Source organism: Drosophila eugracilis, unplaced genomic scaffold (assembly GCF_018153835.1).
Source record: "Drosophila eugracilis isolate 14026-0451.02 unplaced genomic scaffold, ASM1815383v1 contig_90, whole genome shotgun sequence".
NCBI lineage: Eukaryota > Metazoa > Arthropoda > Insecta > Diptera > Drosophilidae > Drosophila > Drosophila eugracilis.
The window spans coordinates 8378682-8386863 of record NW_024573812.1 but is presented as its reverse complement, the minus strand read 5'-3'; the positions used below and the strand labels follow the sequence as shown (position 1 = coordinate 8386863).

The 8182-nt window shown below is 42.3% G+C and overlaps 4 protein-coding genes across 5 annotated transcripts; 1 reads left to right on the top strand and 3 right to left on the bottom strand.

The window, feature by feature from the left end:
• Positions 1 to 88: 88 nt before the first annotated feature.
• LOC108112415 (cilia- and flagella-associated protein 61) lies at positions 89 to 4880 on the bottom strand. Of its 2 annotated transcripts, none has more exons than XM_017222258.1 (14): positions 4609 to 4880; positions 4274 to 4549; positions 3822 to 4124; positions 3658 to 3765; positions 3470 to 3597; positions 3137 to 3417; positions 2466 to 3012; positions 2112 to 2406; positions 1807 to 2043; positions 1167 to 1741; positions 934 to 1097; positions 638 to 886; positions 373 to 582; positions 89 to 316 (listed from the first exon to the last, which is right to left on the bottom strand). In XM_017222258.1, the coding sequence occupies exons 1-14, from the start codon at positions 4875 to 4877 to the stop codon at positions 89 to 91; spliced, it is 3870 nt and encodes a 1289-aa protein (XP_017077747.1). In that variant the 5' UTR covers positions 4878 to 4880. The 2 variants fall into 2 exon arrangements, with proteins under 2 accessions (XP_017077747.1, XP_017077746.1); XM_017222257.1 differs by having other exon boundaries at positions 4235 to 4549; positions 4609 to 4877.
• Positions 4881 to 5043: 163 nt separating this feature from the next.
• Positions 5044 to 5860, bottom strand: LOC108112138. Its single transcript, XM_017221886.1, has 3 exons — positions 5732 to 5860; positions 5543 to 5671; positions 5044 to 5442 (listed from the first exon to the last, which is right to left on the bottom strand). The coding sequence occupies exons 1-3, from the start codon at positions 5858 to 5860 to the stop codon at positions 5044 to 5046; spliced, it is 657 nt and encodes a 218-aa protein (XP_017077375.1).
• Positions 5861 to 6147: 287 nt separating this feature from the next.
• LOC108112943 (general odorant-binding protein 66) lies at positions 6148 to 6883 on the top strand. Its single transcript, XM_017223340.1, has 3 exons — positions 6148 to 6189; positions 6238 to 6586; positions 6644 to 6883. Exons 1-3 carry the CDS (start codon positions 6148 to 6150, stop codon positions 6850 to 6852), a joined length of 600 nt encoding a protein of 199 aa, XP_017078829.1. The 3' UTR covers positions 6853 to 6883.
• Positions 6884 to 7298: 415 nt separating this feature from the next.
• Positions 7299 to 8138, bottom strand: LOC108112942. The gene is made up of 3 exons (XM_017223338.1): positions 8067 to 8138; positions 7566 to 7917; positions 7299 to 7510 (listed from the first exon to the last, which is right to left on the bottom strand). Exons 1-3 carry the CDS (start codon positions 8112 to 8114, stop codon positions 7299 to 7301), a joined length of 612 nt encoding a protein of 203 aa, XP_017078827.1. The 5' UTR covers positions 8115 to 8138.
• Between the last annotated feature and the right edge of the window lie 44 nt (positions 8139 to 8182).

The window sequence follows — 8182 nt, the reverse complement described above, 5'->3', positions numbered from 1 at the left end:
TTTTATGAAAAAAAGAAATAAATTAGTAGAACGTGTAAATGTAGTTGGAGCACTGCTCAAGGAAATCAGAGAGTTGAGAGGCGGACTGCTATGACTCTGTCGAGTCAGATGATTCATCATTTTCTTCCTTCGTTTCCATGACTTGCTCCCACTCAGGTAGATCAATTTTGAGGAAGTCCTCGGGTAAGGCAAACTTATGATTGAAGTCTCGTCGATGCTCCCGCAGGAAGGTCAGAAGTTTTTGTTCTATGTAGCGCTTATTCAGCGTAAAGAAATCCAAATCGGTTACATCGGTTAAGGCAACTCGATCTACGCGCTGTAAAGTAATAATTTGGTAACTATATATCGTTTATTAGGTCTTAGTTGACCCACTGATAGAGCCGTAAGAGCCATGGGCATAAGCAATTCCTTATTCTCCGCCTGCAGGTCCATGAAGCTGTCGTGCATTATCAACTCTGTCCAGGACTCTTGAAAGAACTTCAGAAAGCATTTAATCGTTTTCGCCTTATAGCGCGACTTGAGCTTGTTTAGAAGCAACTCATGCTTGCCACAGAAGTGCTGCAAGAAGTCCAATTGGCACTCCTAATGTGGGAAATAAGTGGGTAATACTTTTTTTATTGTAATAGAAAAACCTCACTTCTTTCGTCACAACCACGATCTCATCGACCAACATTTGCGTGGATAGTCCTACCCGACAGAAGGTTTTGTTCTTATATGTGGTCAAATTGCAAACTTCCGTGACAGGCAACTGTGTTCGAAGATATCTCCGTGGCATGGTCACTTTTGTGATGAAGTAACGGAGCGGAAGGATAGCCTGAAAGAGTACTGGTTCCTTAAATCGATCCTCGAAATCTTTCTCAATGACAATGCCCAAATTGTGTAAAACCTGTAAATCAAATGCTAAGCTAATATCAGATGGAATGTATTACCCACCTTCCGAGCGATCTCGCGCTGACTGACAAACTTGTACTGATAGTTGGGCTTGTGATGCATTTTGATAAACTTGCCAACTGCGTAGATATTGGGATCATTGGTCCTGTACTTTTGGTCTACCAGGATATCATTGCCGTCCATTTTAATGTCAGCAGCTTTAAGCCCTGGGGGTTTGGTAATTTCTATAATTTCTTATATTCTGTTTTACTAAAACTCTGCTAAAGGTTACCCACATAGCTTGTGCCGATGGTGGAGATGACCCTCCCCGAAGTTTAAAAAGATATCACATTCGAAGGTTATCTGTTTGCGACTGGGAAAATGCTGAAATATCGCCTCCATAATGAAGTTGGTCGACTGGTGAACGTTATAGTGGTGAAAGTCGTAGTCTGTATATATAGTGACGCCTTGATCGGTGAGAATGTCGTCGAGGATTAATTGCAGATTCTTGTCCCAGTAGGGATTCTTTTCCTTTGTATCCTGATCCTTGCCAGTGTATCGATGTGGCTGGACGAAAACTAAACGCGAACAATCCACTCCATGACTAATCAAAAAGGCAATGCACTCATAAGTCGACAGATTGGAGCCATAAACTAAAATCAAGTACGATCGCGGCACATCCTCCAAGAGTGTCCTGACCTTGTAGAAAAGCAGGAGCCTGTTAAGCCGATAGTTGATCTCGACGAGGTTGCTGGGCCTCGTCGTGTACGCCGGCATGTTCTGAGATTGGAGGGCGAACAGCCGGTCACACATTATCAGTAACGTGTCGTAGTGGATCTCGCAAGAGTCCACTTTCACGATCTTTTTCGCTCTGTATTTTTTTGTATTGCAATGAAAATCCTTATATCGATATCTACTATCTTATAGTTATCTTACCTATTCACCAGCTTCACCTTTCCTGGCACAAAGTGCACCCAGTACCGCAAGTCCAGGCGTACACAGCAATCTTGTATGTAGCAGGAATCGTTCTGGGAAGACAGGTAACATCCAATATTGCTTGTACAGTAGGGACACTTGAACAGACTGTCGTACTCCGCCTCCACAATTCCCCCACGACATATCACGGTCACTTGAAGCCTACTCAAGCAGGTGAAGTTTTCCGGGTGCTTCTGACTAAATTGAATTTGAAAATAAAATGATTTTTTACCCCAATATATTTAGGTCACCTCATATCAACTCACTCCTTTGTATTCCACTGGAAAACTAGCTGGCGCAGAAGGGCCTTGGTTGTTGAACTGAAACCGATGATGACCAGTTTCCTGCTGTTAGAGAACCACTGGACAGGATTTAGTTTATGCCTGTATATAATGAGGTAATCCGTGGCAAAATTTGGTTTTGGCAGATTCAACCGGCACTTTCCTTTTTTCTGATCTGTAAGACTTCTAACGTACACCGGCGCCTTTTTAATAGCCCTCGGCTCTACGACCATCATCATTTTCTTTAGGTCATTAGTGTACTTTTGACCCTGCAGAGTATCTCTATAGGGCCTATAACTGTACCCAGGAATATATAATATTAACTTACATGATAAGCACTAATGAAGTAAAAGTCGAAAAAATTGGTCTTCCGGGCCAAATCCCTGAAGATCAGATCGGCGCCGACCACAAAGAGAGGGTGAAGTCGCAGTGATATAATCTCGGCCCTTCGTCGTTCCAAATGGTTGTCATGCATGGGCAGGTCATAATGTTCTAAGAGCTTGGCATGGCTGTGGAACTGTCGAAGAACCACAAACCCAATCGAAGTATTTTCCCTGGCCGATTTTGTGGAGTTTCCACACCGAATCGTAAAAACCGCAAACTCACTGAACTCATTCTCCAGCACATCCTTCATAATGGCATCGAGAGTATGAAGCTCATGATCGATGTCCGCCCGCTCATCCACCTTGGAGCAGTAAGAGACTCTGGTGCCACTAGAGTCGGAGGTAACAACTTCATTGGGTAAGTTCCCCAATGCCAAGTGATGCACCACGGACACATCCTCCTTCTCCAGTTTATACAGGCTTATCTCCCCAAAGATGGTGCTTCGATGGGTTATGTACACCTCGTCCAGGTTACACAAGCTGCTGGGTCTTGTGACAACGGGCTGAAGGTGAATAATTAATGTAGGAAACTATTCGATAATACGTTCTTTTAACGGTTAGTCTTATGTTGAAGACTTTTAGGCCTCCTTACTATTAAACTATCAAAAAATTTTTGGATTTATTTACCAAAAAGTACTGCAACACCTCCAGATAGCTCTTGCTGGCTTGGTTCGTGGAGCTCATCAGCATCATGCAGTAGTCCCTATCCGGATATGCGCAGAACATGGCAACCATAGCGTTGAAGAGGCGTGGCAGCGGAAAGTCCTTTTGGGCAGTAATACACTTAAGGAGGAAGACGTTTGATGCCGCCTCCCTGGCTGCCGCACCAGAAGGCTCTTTTCCAACAGGATATATGAAGTTAATTACATTTTCTTCGCGCCGCAAATAGTATTCGGTGCTGTGAAGTTCTAGATAAAGCCAAGTTATATACCGAACATTGGGATCAAAAGTTATACTCACTCTCAAGGATGTAGGTGAACTTAGCGAACAGGCATTCCCGCATGTAGAACTTGTTCGCCTCGACCGCATTCGTATCATCGATTGTGCCACCAATGGAGCTCACCTTCACCTTGCCCAAGCTGGCCACGCTGTTGGGATAAAGCTTTGAATATTAAGTATTAAAATTAATTTTACAAATATTACCCCACCTCATACCGCTATCAACCTTTTGCAGGCCTCCCAGAATCGTCATCGCATCCAGATCGTCCAGGGCATCGCCGGTGAACATGCTAGCCTCTGCCTTTCGCTGAACCGATCTAAAGAATATTTTTGATAAGGAAGTACTTTGTCCACAAATGAATGGATCTCTTACGACACCGTCATTGTCTCGTAGTGGAACGACTTCCCATCCACGGGTTTCACTAGGTTCCCAAATTGTTCCATCTCGTAGTTCTTTACATAGAACAGGATGTCTATTCCTGTGGTCAGCCACATAAAGATCGACAGTTCTGTCTCCTGGCACTGGTTGGTGGTCTCGGCCACGATCAACATGCTCTTCGTGGCCTCGGCATCTTGTCGGAGTACTTCCTCGGCTATGTAGTAGTCGCCCAACTCGACTCGCAGTTCGGGCATCTCAGCCTCTTGAAGGGCAACGACATCATCGTTATCCTCGGCTCTTAAATAAAAGTGTTTTTAAGGAGTTAATTGCATAAACTAGTTATTATTATTTAAGAGTTAGTCGAATAGGAAGCTAACTAAATAGAATATTTACCGAATATTACTTACAGTGCCTTTCGGTAGGTAATTTTCGGCAGCAGGTCAAACCGATCGACGATATATAAGGACTGCGTAACACTGTTGTTCTCCAAGCTATACTCTTGCGGATAGAAGACATGGGATATCTTTGCCAGATCGTCGAAGGTCTCAATGAAGTGGTGGGGCTGTCGAACAGCAGGAGTCTTGACAGCAATTAGATACCACACCCTGTTCTCCCTGTACAACACCTCCTTGATAATCTCCAGGAGAGCCTCGGAGTGATCAGCCTTGTAGATGCAAAAGCTGAAGAACAGAGTATTCAGCCAGCTGATGGACAAGGTTAAACTAATGGAGGAATATGTTATATTCCACTGTGTAGCATATGGATTGCATTTATCGGATACCAGTATCTAACGGATAGCCATTCTAGCCAGCAATCTGAGGGCAATGCGGCAATGGACGGATAATTGCGGAACTCGGCATAGGCCACCAAGGAAGAGGATTCCCTGTTTACAGCTAAGATCCTGTAAGTCTGATATGAATGAAAGAGGCTTTCCTTGCCCCGATATTTCGGACGGATATTGCCGAACCACTTGGCACCCGGCGATCGGATCAGCCTGTTAATCCTGTCCAGGTCCGCTACTTCAGCCAAGCGAACGTCAAACTCAGTCATCAGTGCGTATAATTTGTGTTTGATGTGTGATTAAAACTAAAAGACATACTGAGCTATGCCTCATTCTCATCCATACTATTAAAGTAAAGCATATATATTTGATGACATAACGCAGCTGATATGTAATCAATTCAGTTTAGTAAGACCTTATCCACAATCAATATTTTCAGGCAGGATTCTTGGCAGGCAGTGTTATTCCATCAATCACATAGCACTTGGCTTTGGCATCCTCACATGTATCCTTTGTTCCCGCCGATTTGCTGCCCTCCCAGCGGAAGTAGGGACACTCGTGCTTCTGATGGTAGTCACTCATGCACATGAACACCATCAGCAGGTAGGGACGACAAGCGCCCTTGAGAAGAACCTTAGCTCCCGGACTGGCTTTTAGGATATTATAGACTCCCACTGCATCCTTCCGACAGCTTTCATACATTTCGATGTGGTACTCCTTCTCTTTTGGACGATTCTCATACATCTTCTCCGCGTCCAGCTTGACCATCTTCATGTTAATGGTGTCACCCTTGCCAATGTACTTCTTTTGCTTGTAAATGCACTCCACAAAGCACTGAAAAGTATTTGGATTTACTTTTTGTTTAAGGTTAAAAGACCATCTTAATGTCAATAACTTAACTTACAAAGTGTTAAACTTATTCAAATTTACCTACCGACAGAAACCTCAGAGTCATGCCTATGTCACTATCCCCTTCCGGCGGTAACTTGGCCGAGTGTATGGCGAAACATTTAACCAGCTGCTCCTCATCTCCAATGTAGAGCTCAGAGCAGCAGCCAGCTCTCTAAATGAAAGCAAAAAAACTATAATATTTGGATCATTACAATTTCCCAATCTAGCTCACCTTATGGTTGCATTTATCCTCAGTCAAGTCATCTACAGAACTGTCCACCAACTCGGTTTCATCGGATTCCTGCGCTTCTGCAATGGCCACCAGTACTAGGACCGCCCAACAATAACTTAACTTGACCATCGCTCTCCGAATGTTATTTATTTAACATTGCCATAATATTTATAAAATCATGCGCCCTCATTATTCGGATAAATCAATTTAAAATCCAAATTGGATTGCTTAATTAAATGTAACAAATTTCTGTAGTAATGACGGAAAATTAATGAGCGCAGAAAATAACATTTGCAGGTAGCGGATGGTTGGACATTTGTTAAATTGAAGGCAATTTCCTGATTTTATTTTAATTATAGTGATGTCCAGTATATAAGTAGGTGAAGTTTGCTGAATTTAGTAGAAACTTCAGAGCAATGAAGGGCGTTATTCTTTACACTTTTTGCAGCCTAATTTGGGTAAGTTTTTAAACTAAATAAAAGAAAAATATTAAATTTATTTCCTAGTTCGCCAGAGGCATTAAAATTGATTGCGAGAACCCGGACTCCATCAAGGAGGAGCATATCCATTATTGCTGCAAACATCCCGATGGACACAACGATATAATCGAGGATTGTGCCAAGGAGACCAACTTCATGCTGGCCAATAAGAACGAGGAGGCATTGGTGGACATCACAGCTGACCAGGCCATTCGAGGCACTTGCTTTGGCAAATGTGTCTTTAAGAAACTCAATCTCATGAAGGACAGTGAGCTGGACATGGATGCCGTGAGAAAGTATTTCACTGACAAGTTCTTCGACGATCCGGAATATGTCAAGGAAATGATCAACGCCTTCGATCACTGCCATGGCAAGAGTACGTAATAGATGTAAGGTTTAAAGGATCTTAATTTACCTACTACCTGTTTTCAAGGTGAAGAGAATACCTCCTTGTTCTTGTCGAAGCCTCTCTTCAAGCAGATGTCCCAGCACTTCTGTGAGCCCAAGTCTAGTGTCGTCCTGGCCTGCGTGATCCGTCAGTTCTTCCACAACTGCCCGGCAGATCGTTGGTCCAAGACCAAGGAGTGCGAGGATACCTTGGCTTTTAGCAGGAAGTGCCAGGATTCGCTGGCTACTTTGTAATTAGTTTTTGATAATAAAGAACATTAAATTTTTGAAATATATTTCTTTTTCTTTACTTAAATTGCTTTTAATGAACCCATAAACATAGGACACTAAAAGCTCCACTGTAAGCGTTTATTATTTAAATATTTTCTTTAGTTCAAAGGACAACATAGTGACTTCCGAGGCACTCTAGTTAGTTATATTTATTATATATAATATTATATTATATAACCCAGCTTACAGAATGGATTAAGAAACGTTTAAAACTAATATAATCTGATTTGTATCCCCCAACTATTTTAGAAAATTTTAGTTTGAAAGGCATTTGGTTTCCTTGAGTCTGCTCAGTACTTTCAATTGATTAACTAAAATTTCTTTCTATGATTGAATGTTAATTTATTATTTATTATTTATTGAACTAACAACGTTGTATTTCACCATATTTTCACATAGTAGCAGTTCTTTCACATCGTCGTTAGGACATCCTTGCACTTCTTGGCAAAGGCCAAAGTTTCCACACACTCGGTGGTATTAGACCAACGACTCTTGGGACAATTATGAAAGAAGTTATAGATAACACAGGACATGATAATGCTGGAGGTTGGTTTACAGAATTTAGAAGTTGCAAAGGCCCTAACAATCGGAAGTGAAAGAAACTGTTCAGTGGCATCCTCAGCTAAAAATGGAAATTACAAATTAAATACTTAACTTCTTCTAACATTTCGACTTACATTTCGTGTGACATTTTCGGAAGGCACTCAGCATTTCTGTCTCATACTCCGGATCCGTCGAATGATACCTTTTGTAATACGATCGCACCTTAACCATATCCAGGGTGTTGTTCTCCATCAGATCGTAATGATCGAAAACGCACTTGGCCCAGCAGGTTCCCACCATGGCCTGGTCCACTGTCACATCTTCCATGGCCTCCTCATTGGGATTCGGCAGGCGAAAGTTGGTCTGCTTAGCACACATTTCCGTAACATCGTTATGGCCATCAGGATGCTTACAGCAGTGGTGAATGTTTTCCTCATGGATACTCTCCGTGTGACGGCAATGAATGCGGATAGCAAGGGGTCCACCCTAAACAAAAGGAATAGGGCAAAGGGAAAGATTTGGAATCAGAGGAAACTAACATCATTCCTCTAGCTTACAAGTACCCTTAATAGTTGGTACTACAATAATATTTTAGTATGCAATGCCAAATTGTAATCGCTGAAATAAATACATACCGAAAGCTGTGCCAAAATCACACAAATCACAAAGCCAGCTCTCAGCATGATGACAGACTAGCAGCGTTTTAGCCACAGTTTTATATATAGTTAGTATGTTTGTCAAATGGTTCCCC

Coding starts and splice junctions, on each gene's coding strand:
- LOC108112415 (XM_017222257.1), bottom strand. CDS start 4,877: ATGACTGAGTTTGACGTTCGCTTGGCTGAAGTAGCGGACCTGGACAGG. Junction 4,125..4,234: donor ATTACCTACCGAAAGGCACT/GTAAGTAATATT, acceptor CTTTTATTTAAG/AGCCGAGGATAACGATGATG. Junction 1,742..1,806: donor AAGGTGAAGCTGGTGAATAG/GTAAGATAACTA, acceptor AAAAAAATACAG/AGCGAAAAAGATCGTGAAAG.
- LOC108112138 (XM_017221886.1), bottom strand. CDS start 5,860: ATGGTCAAGTTAAGTTATTGTTGGGCGGTCCTAGTACTGGTGGCCATT. Junction 5,672..5,731: donor AGGATAAATGCAACCATAAG/GTGAGCTAGATT, acceptor GCTTTCATTTAG/AGAGCTGGCTGCTGCTCTGA. Junction 5,443..5,542: donor TGACTCTGAGGTTTCTGTCG/GTAGGTAAATTT, acceptor AATACTTTTCAG/TGCTTTGTGGAGTGCATTTA.
- LOC108112943 (XM_017223340.1), top strand. CDS start 6,148: ATGAAGGGCGTTATTCTTTACACTTTTTGCAGCCTAATTTGG. Junction 6,190..6,237: donor CTTTTTGCAGCCTAATTTGG/GTAAGTTTTTAA, acceptor TTTATTTCCTAG/TTCGCCAGAGGCATTAAAAT. Junction 6,587..6,643: donor CGATCACTGCCATGGCAAGA/GTACGTAATAGA, acceptor CCTGTTTTCAAG/GTGAAGAGAATACCTCCTTG.
- LOC108112942 (XM_017223338.1), bottom strand. CDS start 8,114: ATGCTGAGAGCTGGCTTTGTGATTTGTGTGATTTTGGCACAGCTTTCG. Junction 7,918..8,066: donor TGATTTTGGCACAGCTTTCG/GTATGTATTTAT, acceptor CCTTTTGTTTAG/GGTGGACCCCTTGCTATCCG. Junction 7,511..7,565: donor CCGAAAATGTCACACGAAAT/GTAAGTCGAAAT, acceptor TTCCATTTTTAG/CTGAGGATGCCACTGAACAG.